Source organism: Triticum aestivum, chromosome 1D, assembly GCF_018294505.1.
Source record: "Triticum aestivum cultivar Chinese Spring chromosome 1D, IWGSC CS RefSeq v2.1, whole genome shotgun sequence".
Taxonomy (NCBI): Eukaryota; Viridiplantae; Streptophyta; class Magnoliopsida; order Poales; family Poaceae; genus Triticum; species Triticum aestivum.
Window position 1 is genome coordinate 248,580,491 of NC_057796.1, and position 18,132 is coordinate 248,598,622.

At 47.8% G+C, this 18,132-nt stretch overlaps 1 protein-coding gene across 4 annotated transcripts; it reads left to right on the plus strand.

Moving 5' to 3' along the window:
* The first annotated feature begins 526 nt into the window (after nucleotides 1-526).
* LOC123181258 (U11/U12 small nuclear ribonucleoprotein 65 kDa protein) lies at nucleotides 527-10,044 on the plus strand. Of its 4 annotated transcripts, none has more exons than XM_044593522.1 (12): nucleotides 527-825; nucleotides 1,389-1,681; nucleotides 1,888-1,959; nucleotides 2,096-2,302; nucleotides 7,381-7,462; nucleotides 7,569-7,748; nucleotides 7,826-7,984; nucleotides 8,056-8,226; nucleotides 8,808-8,895; nucleotides 8,998-9,056; nucleotides 9,293-9,354; nucleotides 9,639-10,044. In XM_044593522.1, the coding sequence occupies exons 2-11, from the start codon at nucleotides 1,473-1,475 to the stop codon at nucleotides 9,317-9,319; spliced, it is 1,254 nt and encodes a 417-aa protein (XP_044449457.1). In that variant the 5' UTR covers nucleotides 527-825; nucleotides 1,389-1,472; the 3' UTR covers nucleotides 9,320-9,354; nucleotides 9,639-10,044. The 4 variants fall into 4 exon arrangements, with proteins under 4 accessions (XP_044449457.1, XP_044449456.1, XP_044449454.1 ...); XM_044593521.1 differs by having other exon boundaries at nucleotides 2,102-2,302; nucleotides 9,289-9,354; XM_044593519.1 differs by having other exon boundaries at nucleotides 528-825; nucleotides 9,289-9,354.
* The last annotated feature ends 8,088 nt before the right edge of the window (nucleotides 10,045-18,132 follow it).

Sequence of the window (18,132 nt, forward strand, 5' to 3'; positions counted from 1 at the left end):
GGATGCCCGGCCGGCGGTGGCTAGGGTTTCCCCCGAGTCGCCCGGCTTGGGTCGACGCGGGGGTCAGGCAGTCCAGATTCTGTTGGTGGAGCCAACGATCGATCGCTTCGTACTTTGCGGTACTCTTTTGCTTGATATCACCAACGATCATCTTGCAGTCCAAAGCCACATGGATCTTCCTCTCATACAGCTCATCTGCTAGAGCTAGGGTTTCTCTAACAGCCAAGGCCTCTAGTATTGTCGGGTCTGATATGTATGAAAAGACTATTGTGGATGCACCTAGAAAATTACCATCTCGGTCTCTACACAAGGCAGCCACAACACCCACTGCGCCTCGGCCAACAGCAGCATCGACGTTTACTTTCACTAGATCATCAGGAGGATGAATCCATTCGGTTGCACGAGGAGCCAAAGGCCTCGGTGTCTCGGTCTCCTTTATGTCCCTCAAAAAAAAAAAAAGAGTGCACGAAGCCATGTACAGCTACAGCCCGAAGAATGGGCTGGCCCAGTCGGGTCGCCCTATGTGCGTCCCCCTGCTCCTGGACGCATTGAGCGGCACATAGGGACCTCTCTTTCTGCCATGGCGATTTAGTTATAGGTCTTCCTCCCAATTCCCCTTCTCGACTGCCAAAGTGCCGAGCGCCGCCGTCCGCCGGTCCGCCGCACCGTCCTCTAGCCGCCGCCCGCCGGCCTCCGCCGGCTGGTCGTTGCAAGCGCTGCACGCAGCCATTGCTGGCTGCTGGCCCTTCTCGTGCTGCCGGCTATTCTGTGAACTGCTGCCGAAGCCTGAAGGACCGGAGGTCGAAGGAGCAAGCAACTAGCAAGGTATGCATCCGTCGGTCCAGTATCATACGGCGATTCTGTATACATTCACTGCTAGTCTGCTACTGCTACTCCGCTCCTGTCTAGCACTGAACAAACATGTACAAAAAATAAATAAATAAAAAGGAGACACTAATCCCTTAAATTATCTACAGGTTTTGTATTATATGCTTATAATTCACAACAATCACTAGAAAATTAATATACCCAATGGTGATTCAGAGAAGATTATCTGCAGTTTTTGCCACTGGATTGCTACTTTGCTAGTTTACTTCACAAAATGATATGTTTAGTGCAGTCATCCATGTCTGATTCAGAGAAGAAGTAATGAAGATTTTTTGTTTTTTGTTTCACGTAAAATAAGTAACGATGATATAATTGCCAATTTCAAAGCTAAGAAGTCTAGAAGAGCATATCTGTGGTTATTGGTTATATTTAGTCTTCTTTTGGTCATTCCGGTGTATTCTAGTGATGTGAAGCACTAGATACTGTTACTTGGACAACAATACCCATGTATATTTTGTTTCACTTTATGTTGTGAATTTCCATGCATATTCTGCCTTCAGTTTGAAATCGGCCCCCTCTTGGTTGCTGTCACGCTCCGCCACTGCTACCTGTCCAAATCCATCGCCAAGCCACCGGCGTCTCCGATGGAGTCATTTCCGCCGCATCGGCTTCCTCCACTGCCCGGGAATCTCTCCTCTGCTCCGCCGCCACCGCTTCTACATCAGCAGGCTGGGTCTGCTCCGGCGCCGGCAACGCTCCTGGTGCGGCACCTCCCAGAGGCGATCACACAGGAGATGCTATTCGGACTCTTCTCCCACTATGGCGCCACATCCGTTCGCCTCTGCGGTGGAAAGTACTTTCCTCCTCCCTGTCACCTGTCCACTCCTGCTTTCTTTGGTGTTTTACATGTTAACTGTGTTTGATAACTTGTGATTTAGCTAGCAGAGTTCCTTATGTATACTATTTCAAAAGAAGTTCTTTAGGTATACTGAGATTTGTCTGTTCGTCTAGGTAACACATGTGGTATATTTTTTACTGAAACTATTTTCACCGTTACAGGCTGAGGAACTGTGCATTTGTGGATTTTAGGGACGATATGGCGGCCAATCAGGCGCAGTCTGTGTTGAACAGGTTCCTTTCCTCAAGTACACGCTCTGCTTGATTAGTTGTACATTTTCTTTGTTCGAACTAGCTGCGGAATATGAATTGTTTTTGTGAATTTCTGTCCTTCATTGTTTTTTTTTCCGCTAAGGGCTGGTTTTGGCAGGTTCAGAATCCTTGGGAAAGTACTGATAGTTGAGAGAGCAAACCAGCCAAATGCCAAGAATGTGAACGAGAAGCATCAAGAGGAATTAGCTCATGGGATGCCTCAAGTGCCAAGTACGAATTCCCAGAATCAAGAGAATCCTACATCAACTGCCGAACCGATCGCTTCTAGGCTTGGTGTGGATTATTCATTTCCTCCTCATCTTGAGTATGTTATCACCATCGTCGTTGTTTCACTCATTATCTTCCAACATCTTCCTTTTCTTATGAGTTATGATCACTTAAGCCATTTCATATAGGTAATTGATATGTTATGTGTTATTAGAATGAAGCGAAGTAACTAAAGATGCGAGCTGCTATCTGCAACTTCACCTTTGTATTTGTAGTACTCTTTTGTTCTAAAATACAAGGCACCCACACATTCAAACATTCAGTTTGACCAAGAGCTAGACCGATAATATTTTAGTTCTGTGACACAAAATTAATATCGTTGAATTCCTAAATGATATCTCTTTCATGTCACATAACCGACATTTTATTGGTCTAATTGTTGGTCAAATTTATTTGAATGTGTGGGCACCTTATATAAAAATGCCTGGTATTAAAGGTATTTTGTAAGAAGTCTCCCAGGTGGGGAGACTTCTAACTTAAATTAGTCTCCGTGTTCTTTGAATGGATCTCTTAATTGTTGAGAGGGTTGCCCAAACGCGATATATAAGGCATACCCAGTAAAGCTTACAAGTAAACTGTTAGGTTCCACTCACAGATTACTCCATTACAGGGGAATCAAGGTCTGATACAAGGGAATTTGGAAGGGAGGTAGGAGAGAGTACAGGAGGTAGGGGAAGGAGGAAGCCGCCGTGCCGTTTGCCTGATCCAAGCCCGGATGAATCTTCACTGCGCTCTACGTTGATACTTGTAGTCAGGCCCCCCTTGGTGTGGCACTCAGCCAGGCCCGGCCCATGGGCTGCTGTGGCCGTAATTGGGTCGCTGACATCCCCTACCCCTTGAGATTCGGCTTGACCCCAAGCCGCTGTCACACAGAGCTCACCAGGGTCCCAGGGTGCTTGAAGATCCTTGATCATGTCAGATTCTTCGTGGTATTTGTCATGGAAGTAGCAATTATCGAGGTGGACTTGAAAGAACTTGGAGAAGCGGTCGTGGCTGAGGCGCTGCCATGCGGAACTTGGTCGAGGCCGAGGTAAACTTGTGGTCGACGATGCCTTGCATGAAGAGGGCAGCGACACTGATGAAACCCCTCCCTTGAATTTTCTTGATTTGAAGCTGAAAACCAATAGTCTCCCTGGACAACCATGAAGCTCCCTAGATCATCAGATGCGCCAAACACACAGATTTTCCCACTCCTCATGGACTTGCTTGACTGGCAACAAAATGGTGGCAAGAACCCCAGTAGCACTAGCAACGTGTCAAGGCTGCAATCAAACCTCAATGTTCCAAGGAAGAAAATTATGGCCATCCACTGATTGAGTTCATCTCTGGTCATTGGCTTCTCCAGTCTCATTTGCGTGCATACATAAAGCACACATGCACTCCAGAACTCAATCAAATATTGTATTGGGAATGTCAATGCACGTGTACTGCATAGATTAATTGCAAGGCCTCCAGGATCCCACAACTGCCCAAGGTGATAGCCACTAGCTGAAGTACTGCCAAGGAAATGAGCAATCCAATCTTGAAACATTATTGAATATATCTTCAGTAGTGTCACAGATTCAGTACTAGTCTTCATGCGAAATAAGAGTTGCTGAGTGGACATGGCTTCAACAGAGAAAGGCCATCGGTGTTTTAGTTGGACTAACTGCAAACAGAAGATCTGAGACAATTTGCCCAGAATAAGAGCTTCGAATTTTGTAGCCCATTTGAGAGTTGTCGCACTTGGCATGCTATAACTGAATGCATGTACTGAATGCATCAGTGAACGAGAACTTGCAAACTCATTGAAATAACTTCTCACAGGTGGAATTACAGTCGAAGTCGACTCTTCATTGATGGGCGTCATCCAAATCACAAAGTTGCAACCCTCTCGATTCCATATACTTGTACTGTATGTGAGCTCCGCAACTGAATTTTTTGAACCATTGTTCCTAAGCAATATTGTAGGTATGAGGTCCCTTAATTCTTCCACAATCTGTAGCACCCTTTTATGCATTGTGCAGAGTACTGATCCATGAGCAAGAAGCATGTTGTGCCACTGTACAAGAACAAGAGTGACACTGAAAAATCTGAATTGGTATGTATGCCATAACTCCCTTGCTAGAGTAAGTGCCTCTCGATAGAACTTATAAATGATATTCCAATGGGCAAAATATTCAGCTTCTGCCATCAGGTGCAATATAGAGCATGAATAGGACTGACGACCCTGAAATCCAATGTTGCTGAAATCCAAATAAATCCAACGTCCTGCATGTGTACCAGTATCAATTAGCCTACAGTCTGTTCCAAGGAATCTCAAGCTGAGCCATGCATCAGTACTTATACTTGCAGAGACACCCAATACCCAGCATTGTACTGAATCATTTGTATGTACAGTACAATCACAGAGACTGATTTGACTGGAGTACGCCATTCCAAAATATGCAAGGGGAGCCCACTGATTCAAATGGAGTAACATCGACCACTTCTGAGAATCTTGCTCCATTGAAATTCGTGCATAATATTCAGAACAAGTGCTCTTTGTATGCAAGGCACGACAGATAGTATCAAGGCAAATATGTTCATGATGCTCACCCGTATATTGGTCTGACAAGAGGCCTTGAGGTGGATACCATGACTTTCGCTTGTCAGATCTAAATGTGCATGGCCACTTAGTCTGTCCAGGAAAATGCAATTGGCGAACCTGATGTCGCATGCATTGTGTCAACCTGTGATGAAGCCTCATTGATTCATGGCTGGAGAAGACTGTACATGACGCAGGAATAGCAGCAGCAAATGACACCAAATGGTCAGACCGAGTATACACATCAAGAAATTCTAACTCAGTCAATCCTTTAATATCAGATGGTGCCTGATCCGGTGGACGCCCGGACTGCAATTGTGCACCTAAGAAACAACTGAAAGGATAGCCTGCAACTGAATGGACAGAGAGTTCCTCCAAGGATATCTGACTGAAACCTGCAGAAATATCCAACACCCAGTGCTGCACGGATGAGGTGAAGTGCTTCTCGGTGTTCTGTACTACTGCACGTTTGGTTGCACAATCCGGTCGATATGAAGACTTGTTTGATTGAGGGGATGCCATTTTTCTAATCAGGGACAGAACAAGCCCATAGCTGAACCCAAATTTACACTCAAGCTGCATATCTGGAGCTGGAAAACAATGGCTAGGCTCCTCCAGGGGAACATCTCTGAACATCAACCTAATTAACCAAGGACTGAAGCCGGGACCTCCATGTGATTGACGATGTATACCTGAACAAGGCCTTTCCGGGTAGGTTGTGTTTGACAGAGGTGTGAACGACGGCCACGGACTTGGCCTGAAGAGGTGTCCCGCGTGATTGATCTGCACTTGTACAGGCGGTGGCCATGGTCGATGTTCGAAGGAAGGCGGGTGCAGGTGTTCGGTGGTGGTGTCATATGTCTCATCGACAATGTCGATGGTGGCGATCGGAGGCTGCACCCAGACACTCGCGTGGGCAGGAGCTTCTGCCGAGCACTTGGTCGGAGCTGGTTTGGTTGCCATGGGGATGGTGTCAGTGGTGGTTGCCGTTGAGGAAATGACCTCGGCAGAGCAGGTGCTGATGTCGACGGAGAGCGTTGCCTGCACCGGTATGAGCTGCGTGACCTCCGTGTAGTTGACGATGTCCGCGTGCTCGGGGTGGACGGTGGTGGCGGCGTCTGGGGTCTCATCGACGTTGGCGACGGCGTCAACCTGGGTCGAGCCAGTCGTCGAACAGGTCATGGGCATCGTGTTGATGGAGTCCAAAAATGCACCATGGGGGGATGCCATGACCCCCTGGGAATTGGTGGCGGAGGAGAAGGCGTCGGGGATGACCGTGGGGACTCTTGCGTCGTCGGTGAGGCCGCCATCGGCTGCCGTGCCCATGGGACGCACCGGCTGTGGAGTCGAGACGCCCGCGAGGACTTGGTGCGAGCAATCTGTCGAACAGGTGACGGGCGCCCTCGCGATGCATGCGGGGGACGCATCGGTGATGAGCTCGAGGACCTCCTGGGCTTTGCTGGTGGAAGAGGGGGCGGAGAAGACGCCGGGGACGACCGCGGGAACAAGGGTATTGTGGATGAGGCCGCCATCGGAGGCCATGACCGCGGAGCGCGCCGGCTGAGGGGTCGAAGCTCCCGTGATGAGCTTGGAGAACAACGCGTCGAACAGCCTGGCACTGGCGTCGTGGCGCGCCTGGGCCTTCGCCTCGAACTCGTCAAGGTAAGCTTTCAACTCAGGATGCATGGTGGTGGAAAAAAATGGGCAGAAATTGGACGAACTCGGGAGGATTTGTGGCAAGTCGGAAGGGTGGAGGGAGGCTCTGATGCCGCGATGTTAGGTTCCACTCACAGATTACTCCATTACAGGGGAATCAAGGTCTGATACAAGGGAATTTGGAAGGGAGGTAGGAGAGAGTACAGGAGGTAGGGGAAGGAGGAAGCCGCCGTGCCGTTTGCCTGATCCAAGCCCGGATGAATCTTCACTGCGCTCTACGTTGATACTTGTAGTCAGGCCCCCCTTGGTGTGGCACTCAGCCAGGCCCGGCCCATGGGCTGCTGTGGCCGTAATTGGGTTGCTGACATAAACCAGATATGGAGATGGCGACCAAAGTTGCTGTTTCCATTTGTATAGCTCGACAAGGGTAAGATGACCTGGTCTTATTCTATTTTCAGGGAATCCTGGTCTATTTTATTACCAGCAGGGATTACATAAGTACATTATCTTGTTCAAAAAAAAGTAGTAGTTTTATCTCTAATTTAAAAGTTGTCTTCTTGTTCCCGTTTCAACAAAATGCTTGTCTGTATGAGAAGTTAGTAGCTCAATTTACCACTACTGGATTTATGACCCGTCTAATGGCCTGTGAGTTATCAATGCAAGCGTTTATTGCCACTTCCGAACTTTGAAGTTCTATATCCTGACCAAGATGCAATTCTGACTTCTAAGACTCCATACTCCATACTCCATACTCCATACTTCTGAAATGTTTCATAGTTTTCCAACGAGGTCAACCAATTCTTTTCTGCAGAAGCTCTTTCCGTTATCCATGTTAGCAGTCCTAATCCACCATCTTACTTGAGAAATGTGATTAACTCTTGATTTATTTTTAGGTATGCATATCCACCACCAGATGGAAACATATTGACAAATATTGTCAACTCTCTCATTGCCGTTCCCCGATTTTACACTCAGGTTTATTAGAATTTCAACCTCGTGGACTACTGTTACAGTTCACAAGGAATTATTTTGTGCATTTAGCATGAGCAAATGTATTTGGATTGATGTATTTCTGTAACAGGTGTTGCATTTGATGAACAAGATGAACCTTCCAGCTCCATTTCGGACGGCATTGCCTACTCCACCTCTACCATCACAAGTGCCTGCTCCTCCCCCCCCTCCACCACCGCAGCCTTCTATGACAGAGAAACTTCATTTGGCTGATTTGTCTAGTGATGAGTCTGAGATGGAGTCTTCTGATGTTCGTACCAATTCTTGTGTTTCTATCTTTTAGTTTGTAGTATCTTTGCCAAAAGTTTATGTGTGCTTTATATATAGGAAGATGTTGATACAAGGAAAGTCAAGCGCGCAAAGCATGAAGCTATTGTTGGTCCTGCAGTTGATAGAAGTGTCGCCCATGAATCGGTCGGGGTGAAACCAGCTGCATTAGTTCCCAATGAGCTTCAAGTAATAAAGAAGAAAAATCCAGTACTGCAGGTGAAGCATTCTTTCTCAGAACTCAAAAGTTTTATTACTTATTCATTCTCAAGTGCAATGGTTCTGTGCAGATAAAACTTGTCCCTAAGGCTGCTTATAAGGAACTTGCTGATCGGAGTACTATCGACAAGGGATTGGCCTCTAGAGATGAACAACTTGAAGAGAAACATTTTGCCATGCCTCAGGAAATAGAGAAAGAGAAATTATCGACAGAGGAGATTTTGTCCCTTCCCATGTTCAAGGTAGATAAATTCAGTATTTTATGCCATTTGCACAAACATCATCTATGGGTTTCAACTCTAGCCTACCTCAACTTGTTTGTGACTGAAAGGCTTTGTTGTTGTTGTTGCACAAACATCGTGAGTACTGGTCAGCCTGAACATCTCGATGATGTACAGTTTTAGTGATATTTCTTTTTAACTTCAAGATGATTATTACCAATACACAGTGTATGTATCATCATCTGTTCACTTAATTTCGTTCTTTTTATCTTGATGATGAGATGCTAATAATTGGAAGCATGGTTCCTATTAGCAGATTTTAAATGTGGTTTCATAAGCTGGTGCTGCTAGCTGTTATGTGGTTGGGTCTATTATGTCACTATGACACAATGATCAACTGATGGGCATTACTTGTATTTGTTTTTTTCTTGCTATTCATCAAAATGGACATCATTATCCGCTTTTTTTAACGAAAAACTATGGGAAAATGCTGATTTTTCGCAAGTCAAGACTTACAAAATGTCCCTTCTGTTTATTGAAATAACATACAGTTCAATTATGTTTTGATGCCTGACTGACACATGCTTGTGTCTGTTTTGCAGAATTACACGCCAGGGAATCCTGCCAGTGTATTATATATTAAGAACTTGGCAAAAGATGTTGTTCATGATGACTTCTACTATGTCTTTGGTATGACCGAGGGAGACTGAATACTGTGTTTCTTAGAATGTTGATTCTGCACATCTTAGTGCTTTTTCATTTCCTCACCTTGTTTCAAACTGCTCTTAACAGGATCTGTGTTTGAAAGCTTGGATGCTGCAAGATCTGGTTTAAGTATCAAGTTAATGCAGGTTAGATGTGTACATATCTTTTGCTTGTGCCCCATGATTATGATTACAAAAAGGAACCTATTCATAAATCAATATCCAAATGATGTTCCTTGCTCCTACATCTGTGGATCATGGTGAAAATTATCGAGCAAGCTGACATTTGTTTTTGGACAACATTAAAAAATCTGCCACCATTTTGTTTCATTTTGCTAGCACATTCTTCTGTTTCTGAAATATTCTGATCTTGCTCCAGGAAGGTCGAATGCGGGGCCAAGCTTTTGTGACATTTCCATCTGTCGAACTTGCTCAACGTGCACTGGTTAGTGACTCTGATTTTACCCATTAGTTTGTAATATGACACAATAAAGCTAATTTACTAAAATTATGGTAGAAACCCCATCTGGATACTCAGATCAAAAGCTGCTCGCTGTGCCCAGCACTAACAAACTTTGTCTGAAGTAGCAAAGTTATAAGATCAAAAAGGAAAAACATTGAATGCCATTTGTTGTCAGGAAATAAGTTCCAATTGGAGTTTTTTTAATTCCTTATTCAGTCCTTGAGAACCAGAAGTGCTAAAGAATGACGCGGTTTCTGATTTTGCAGAATTTAGCGCATGGTTATGCGTTCAAGGGCAAGCCGATGATCATTCAGTTTGGTAGAAGCCCTGCTGCTACCAAAACTTCTTCCTAGGAGGTTGCATTCTTTCCGACTCTGATGTGCTGTGAAGCTGTTAGAGTTGGCAACCGAGATTCTCATTTTTATCTGTGCTGGTGCCGATGTTACTATTAAATTCCAAGTCGCTCTTACCATGTTACTAGAACTTTAGGTAAGCAACGACGTCGGTTAATTTGACCCGCTTATGTCTATCTAACGCGCTGCATCTCTCCATGAGAACAAATTCTGTAACTATTCTACGCTATATATGCACACTGCCCTGAATGGTGTTGGACTGGAAGACAGCTAGGCATGTCGTGTGGAAGAAACAGCTGTATCAACTATCTTGTGCTTCTCTTCTCCAGATTCTGAATTCGGAGTAATGTGCTTCCTCTGTCCGGAATTACTTATATCGCACCAGAGTGGTAGTAGCTGTGGCTGCAAAGGTCTGCATGTTGTGCTGACCGCCTTGCGCCTACGTCCATTTGAGGTGGAGGGTGAGTTTTTAGGGGCAGCCGTGCGTGCCACGGCTCGGAGCGCACTTCAACTTTTCTGAATCGAACAAGCTTTTGTGTTGATCTCGTCGGAACCAAATATGCTCACCATTCAGCTAACCTAGCACTTGTCCAGCTTCTTTTCCACTCTGTTGCCTTGTGCAGTGTTCACAACCCTTCACGACACCTCATGAGTTCGGTGGTGGTCCTTGTCATTGTACTCCCTCTGTAAACTAATATAAGAGCGTTTAGATCACTACTTTAGTTATCTAAACGCTCATTTAGAACACTACTTTAGTGATCTAAACGCTCTTATATATTAGTTTACGGAGGGAGTACTTTTTCGATGTACAAGTACTTGGTTTGTGTTTTTTGTTGGTGGATTTGCCATGGCCACCGCCATTGTGTGGTTTTCTTGCATCGAGGCCTCTCACAAATTGCTCTACAAATCCTCTCCCTATACATGATGACACTTCTCCACTCGGATGCAAAGGATCAAATATCGATCAATGTGTACCAAATGAGTAATATGGTGTTGAATTGTTGATAAATGTTCCCACACCTATGAACCTGCAAAAGGCTAATATGTTGAGCTTGGAGGCTTAGTGGACCAAAACCAAGCAATAAGTGGATCAAGATATTAAAATAATTAGGCCAGATCCGAATGAACTCAAAGCAATGCAAGATGACCTCAAATGTAAGAGAGGAAACAAAAGAGACTCACACTCAAAGATAATGGGGTTAACCAAAGGAATGATCATACAAGATTTACCTATCGAATACTAAGATCATGTGGCACAAACTCGAGATACGCTAGCTTGATTGCATGTAGAGGGTAACAACTTCGCAAACTTGGAGTGATAAACTTGACGTTTCACTATATGATGTATTATTGGCACTTGTATCTCCTTCTGCTTATCAGCTTTCTTTCTTTCTTTCTTTTTGAACTTTTCTTGCTTCCCATTTTCTTTATGCCAATATACAAGTGAGGCAAAAAGTAGATATCAAATTACTCTTACTATGCAGATACTCAAGATAGCAATGATGTATACGACGAAGATGTCACTACGGTGGTCAAGTGTACGATGCCCGACAATACTCAGATAAGTAATCTCAATTGGATCAAGGGTATCACAAAAGGTAGAATGACTCACAAAGTTAATGACAAGGAAGGCAAGCGTTTGACATAATGGATACCTTCATCGACACAATACATTAGTCGAGGTAGGACATAACCAGCCTTGCTTTCGGCTGCGGTGTCAAAGGATGAAGTGATTGTCGTTGTAGGAGAGCTTGGTGGACCGTGGAGTCGATGTAGAGGTATAATGTCCTTGGCTAGGAACTCTGAAGCGGGAAACCGGCAAAGAAGCGTGCTTTCAAATTGTCGTGGATGAAGGCTTTAGGCGAAGATGCCAAAGTGCCGATTTTTCTCTCAAACAAATGAAGTGGTAACCAATGTGACGATCAAGCGCATGTCAGCTAGCTTCGAAACGAGCCCAAGAACACCAAAATTGGAGTCCGGAATCAGAAGTTACAACCAAAAAGGATGTAGATGCTGAAATTTCATGCGTGCCTTCGCTAAGTCCGGAAGTTCTAGGGTGGGGGCCGGAATGTCCGGTGTCTAGAAATTCCGGGTTTGCACAGAAGTGTCGGTTTAACCCAAAATTATGGATATGAGTTTGGGGGCGGAAAAACTTGATTTACGGCCCGAATTGAAGGGGAAAAAGGGGAATTGGTCAACTAGTTTTGCAAGAGATTCATGGATCAAACCAACCAGTTCGCATGAAATCCAAAAAATAACAAAAAAACTGGGTGAGTATTTTTGAATTTGGCAAGGAAAAATGAACAAGAGGCTAGAAAGATGAGGGGGATGGGCTCCAAATCCTGGCAACCTTGCTCATGATATCAAATGATACGAGGCAAAGCATGAAGGTGGCCCGATCTGCATGAATTGGAGGTGGACTTGATGAAGAACACGAAGGAAAACAAGAGGAAGCGAAAGGGAACCTAGCACAAATAAACACAAGATACACATGGATATATTCTTGGTCCCAATTATCCACAAGAGAGAGAGGGGGCAGGATAGGGTTCTTCCCCAAGTCCTAAGACAAGGAGAATTAGAATTCCACATGATGAATCTTCACCATGGAAGGAGGTCTTGCGCTCATGTAGCCTTCACCACAAGGGTGGCCTTGATACTCCTCAGAGTCTTCATCCGAAGGTGGCTTCGAACTCCAATGGATTCTTCTCCAACATGGAGGGATTCCACAAGGGGGGGGGGGTGCGTCAGCAAAGTTCTATGTCTAAGTCTAATCTTCGCTAACCCTCGAGATGAGGTGGTTAAAAGATATATATAGGTCCACCCACCAAGGGGCAAGTGGGAAGGGAATGATAGAAGGGTCCAGCCCAGAGTCACTACACGCGGGCAAGCTGGAAGTTCCAGGGAAACTGAGAGGTTCCGGGGTCTGAAAGTTCCAGGGTAGGTTTTAGGGTACTTCCGGGATATCCAAATGCTTGCAAGGGGTGCGCGGCGCCCCTGAAGGTTCATGAGATGCTAGCCCGGAAGTTCCAACGTAGGCAGTGGCCTTCGGTTGGCCTGGGGGGTGCCACCTTCGTGATTCGTTTCTCTGTCTTCGTGCTTCCTTCTCTGCTTTCATGCTTCCCTCTTGGACTGCATGGGTGTTCTCTAGTGTTTGACCTCCTTCATGCCATGCTGACATTTGGCTCAAACCTAACGATACACAAGGTAGTAGTATACTATCCTTAAGAGAACCAAGTAGACACGAGTAAAGAAGAAAATTCATCTTTCTATTTATGGAGCGCGTGTCACTTGATGATGGGGCACTTGCCATCATGATGACACTTTGTGGAGGCCCTGGATGCAGTGTCGACGCTCTATCGAAATAGGATTTCGCCCCGCTTTATAGATAAAGCAAAACAATGCTGCCACTTGAAGGATGTGAGTCCTTCCACGTGTTGCATAGGGCGCACCACTGCCCGCCGCTGCCACGAGTAAGAGGGTTGCATGGCCCCTGGCATTTCATGGCCATATGGCGTAGTTCCTTGAAGCGGTGACAACAAGACCATAAGGTACAATCCTTCCCCCAGTGCCTCTCAGACAGGTATTTCAAGTACTTGCTCTTAAGCTTTGTCGAGAGAGGGCGGTGGTGGGGCGGCCAACTGAGCAGCAGTGCGCCTGCAGTGAGGGCCCTAATTCTATCAACCGTCGACATTTGGCAGAGCGTGTGGAGCGACGACCAAGCAGGTTGCTCCACGCGGATGACGACGTAGCGTCGTAGCTGAGGCAGGAGCCAATCACGAGGCTGCGGCCATAATGTAGGACAACCGCGTGTCGGAAAAGACAAGTCTCGAGCTCCTAGCGACGGAGGAGGAGCTTGTGTTGAGGCTGGCCTCCTGCCAGCGACACTCCGGCTCGGTGCCAACGACGACAAACCGCAGCGGGGGAAGTGGTGGCTGCTATGGCACTGGGGGACGGCAGCGCGCCGGGATGGCTAGCCGCGGAAGGGGAGGCTTGTTTCTTGTCTATGTAAGAGAACCAACGGAGTTGGCCTCATACCCTATCATTTCTTAAAACTGAAGCATTTTGCATCACTCTTTTTTTCCTTTTTTCTTTGAACAAGGAAAGGCACCAAAAGGCGCCAACTTCATTCAGCTCAAATGCATAGTACAACATGTACTACAAAATCCTGGAATTGCATTTGAGAGATAGTAGAAAGAAAGGGACAAAGGGTATGCCTATGAGCTGAAGAAATACAACCAAAGACACGTTCTGCCAGAGGCGGACGTTTGGTCTATGGTTGTATCAGCACCCTATATGGAAAAAATTAGTAATTAAATAAAAAGTCAAAAGATTATGAAATATTTTTGAAATAACCTTCTATTGTAGTACTTGTGAAAAAGTTCCACAAAAAGAAACCCCCCCTGACTTCTTTTTCAAAAAAAAATTCAGCGAAATAGCGTGAATAGTGACCCTATATATAACAGCAAATAAATAAAAACACCCTAAAGGCAACGCTGTTTTTTCCCAGGTTTATTGTGAAAATACTTCTGAACTATTTTGACTTTTTTTTTGTAATATTTTTTCCATACATGGTGTAGATACAACAAGGAACACATAGGTATTTCCCAGGTTCTACCTTGTTGTTTAGAACCTGATGAGCTACATTGTCTCAAATGCCGTTGAGCTTTCTAGATATATGATAGATAGAAGGTTGCAACTCATTGGAGATGGGGAAGTAGTCTGCTAAGAGCATCTTCAGCCGTTGGCCCCCCAGGACGCATAAAAATCGTCCCCTGGGGCGAGCCGGCGATTCGTTTGACGCTGGGGTGGTTTTGCGCCCAGTCGTCGCCCCTAGTCGCCGATTTTGGCCCACTTTTGAAGCCTCATTTCAGCAAAAAAGGCCCATATAGGCGAGAATAGGCCCATATTTGGTGTGGTTCGCCGTGGCTCGGCGTTCAATTATCAACATAAATATTTTTTATCACATATTTCATCACAGAAAATTCAAATACTTCAACAAAATAGTTCAACAACAAATAGTTCAATACAAATTATATAGTTCAACAAATAAAAACTCATATTTCATCACACATCGCGCCCGGTGTCGCCCTTGAGCCTCCATAGGTGCTCTATCAGATCTTGCTGCAGTTGATGATGCACCTGTGGGTCTCGGATCTCCTGACGCATACTGAGGTAGGCAGTCCAGGTTGCCGGTAGCTGGTGATCAACTTGGGTAAGAGGACCCTGCCTGTGGTATGGTTCAGTGTCAAACACTAGCTCTTCCTGCTCGCTCTCAATGATCATGTTGTGCAAGATGACACAGCAGGTCATGATCTTCCACATTTGACCTTTCGACCAGGTCTAAGCGGGGTACCGGACAACAGCAAATCGAGATTGGAGCACACCAAATGCCCGCTCGACATCCTTCCTGCAAGCCTCTTGAATCTTCGCAAACCAAGCGTTCTTGCCTCCAGGCACAGGGTTTTTGATGGTCTTCACAAATGTCGACCATCTCGGATAGATGCCATCAGCTAGATAGTACCCCTTGTTGTAGTGCCGCCCATTGATCTCGAAGTTCACCGGAGGAGAATGACCTTCAACAAGCTTGGCAAAGACAGGAGAGCACTGCAGCACGTTGATGTCATTGTGAGTTCCTGGCATACCAAAGAAGGAGTGCCAAATCCAGAGGTCCTGTGTGGCCACCGCCTCAAGTACCACACTGCAACCGCCTTTGGCGCCTTTGTACATCCCCTGCCAAGCAAATGGGCAATTCTTCCATTTCCAATGCATGCAGTCGATGCTTCCAAGCATCCCAGGAAATCCTCTTGCTGCATTCTGTGCTAGGATCCGAGCAGTGTCTTCCGCATTGGGTGTTCTCAAGTATTGCGGTCCAAACGCTGCCACCACTGCCCGACAGAACTTGTAGAAACACTCTATGCTGGTGGATTCGGCCATGCGCCCATAGTCGTCCTGTGAGTCACCGGGAGCTCCGTATGCAAGCATCCTCATCGCTGTCGTGCATTTCTGGATGGAGGTGAATCCAAGTTTGCCGGTGCAATCCATCTTGCATTTGAAGTAGTTGTCGAACTCCCGGATGGAATTCACAATCCTGAGGAAAAGCTTTCTGCTCATCCGATAACGGCGCCGAAATGTTCTGTTGTCGTGAAGTGGAGCATCGGCGAAGTAGTCGAAGTAGAGCATGCAGTAGCCTTCGAGACGATGTCGGTTCTTTGCTTTCACCCGCCCGGCGCCGAGCCACCTCGCCGCGGCTTTTCATTGCTCGCCAACAGCTGGGCAAGGGCGGCGAGCACCATGAGATGCTCTTCTTCCTGGACGTCGGCCTCGGCTTCCTCCTCCAGCAGCGCGGCGAGCACTTCCTCGTCATCTGAGTCCATCGCCGAGGCAGGCAAATCGCCGAACACCTTGCGCGCGATGGGCGTGCACCCGCCGCTAAACTGCCCCTCCGCGGCCAGAAACGGCGGCCGGAAACGCCCAGCTGGTGTCGGAGGGGCTGCCGCGGCGAACCTCTGCTATTTTTCCGGCGGGGAATGGCTATCTACCGGTGAAGGGCGGCGGGGCGGCGCCGGGATATACCTAGTGGCGGCCGAGAGCGCGGGGGGTGGGAGGCGAGTCGGAGAAGAAAATCTTGACTTTTCACCTGACGGCGTGGGCCAGCCGCGCTTTTCCCTTGCGTCGGAGCCCCAAAGCGCCCCCCAGCGCGCCGGGTTCGGCCTGCGGCCACCGGGCGGAAAAAAGGGCCGAATCGGCGCTTTTCGTCGTCCTGGGGGCGCGACTGGGCCGTTTTTTTGGCGCCGGCGCCGAAAAAGTCGCTTGGGAGGCCTGTTGGGGGCGCGGCTGGAGATGCTCTAAAGATTGCCTGATGGTCCAGTGAACATTTTCTGCATCCAACTTAGTAGATGCAAAGGGAGAAGATCTACCCTTCTGTTCCGTAATCATGCATACTTGTGCTGCTTAAGGATGAACGGGTCACTAGTTCTGTTTAAATATGGATTACAATCGTAGAAAGCAGCTTCGATACACACACAAAAAAGTGGCAAATGGTTTGGTCATGGTTTATGAGTCCTTCGTGCCAGGTTAGGTTAGATCCTCACCCTCTCTCCTCGAGGGAATCACCCAACGATCGAATGGATGATCAGCAGAAACAATGAGGATTTTCAAATTGTTGTTCGCGAGTGTGTGCAGGTGAGTTCGCTTGTGGAGGAATCGATTGAATTAGTCGATCTCGCGTCGGACTCCGAGAGTGCAGCACCTAAGCCAATCATCGGAGGACGATTTTGGGTGCTGGCGGATGATACTGATGCAGACGAAGACGGTGAGGGCGGATGCCTTTTGTCCGACGAGACTGAGCCCAACGCGATGATACGGGCTCCGTCTAAGGATTTACAGGTCAAGAAAGTTCCCAAGGGCAAACCGGAGGGACACGGTAAATCCCCGTCGACGAAGATCAAGCCGTGGAAAGGACCTATTCACAAGGTATTTTTGCCGCCTCATACTTTGTCAGATTATTTTTCGGATGGTTGGACGAGAGTATCGCGGAAGAAAAAGAAGCATTGTGTTGGGGCTTTTAAGCAGCAGCTGGGACGAATGGCTGCGTGCTGCACGAGCGCTCGATCGGCGCCGGAGGTGACCGCTGCTGCGTCGCAGCCGGTCACGGCGATCCAGATCAGAGACGCTCATAAGATACGTTTGAATTTTTTGCTGGGCCAAGGTGAGCCGCATGTTACTGGGCCGGGTGGTACAAGTGGGCCGAGCTCCGGTGGGTATGAGGCCCAGCCAGAGCCGCGTCCAACTACTCCGATCGAGAGGGGCGCATGCACGCTACGTCCGTCGTCTCTTTCCCCATCGTTGCGCAGGACTAGGGTTTTGGTGCGTAGGGCGCCGCATCGCCGTGTGGTGGGGCCGGGCCGAGCTCGTCGCATCCTCCCTCTCGGCGCGATGGCCGCTCCTGGCGGAGCGCCGCCTCCGGGCAAACGGCCGCCTGCCCCTGCCGGTGCGCCTCCCCCGGGCAAGAGGCCGCCGGCTCCGAGCGGGTCAGCCCGGGTTGTTGCGCCGCCGCAGCCGGGCCAAGGAGGAGGCCGAGGTGTGGCGCCGGCACCGGCGCCTGGTGCTGGACGGGGCGGAGCGGCGCCCCCCAAGGTCCTGGCGGGTCGCGGGGCTGGGGGCGTTGGTGTGCCGCCCGCCGGGAAGTCGCCGGTTCCCGTCTTGTCGGTGGGTGGGCGAGGCGGGCCGGCGTCCGGTCCCCGTCCCATGGCCGCCATTGGGGCTATGACGCCTGCTGCAGGCCGGGGGGCTCCGCTCCCGAAGGCGCCGGCGTCGTCGGTTCCGCTGCCTAGGCCGGCCCCTCCTCCACATGTCGTTGCTCGCCCATCTCCGCCGACGCAGAACGGGGGTGGCTCTGTGGCTGTGC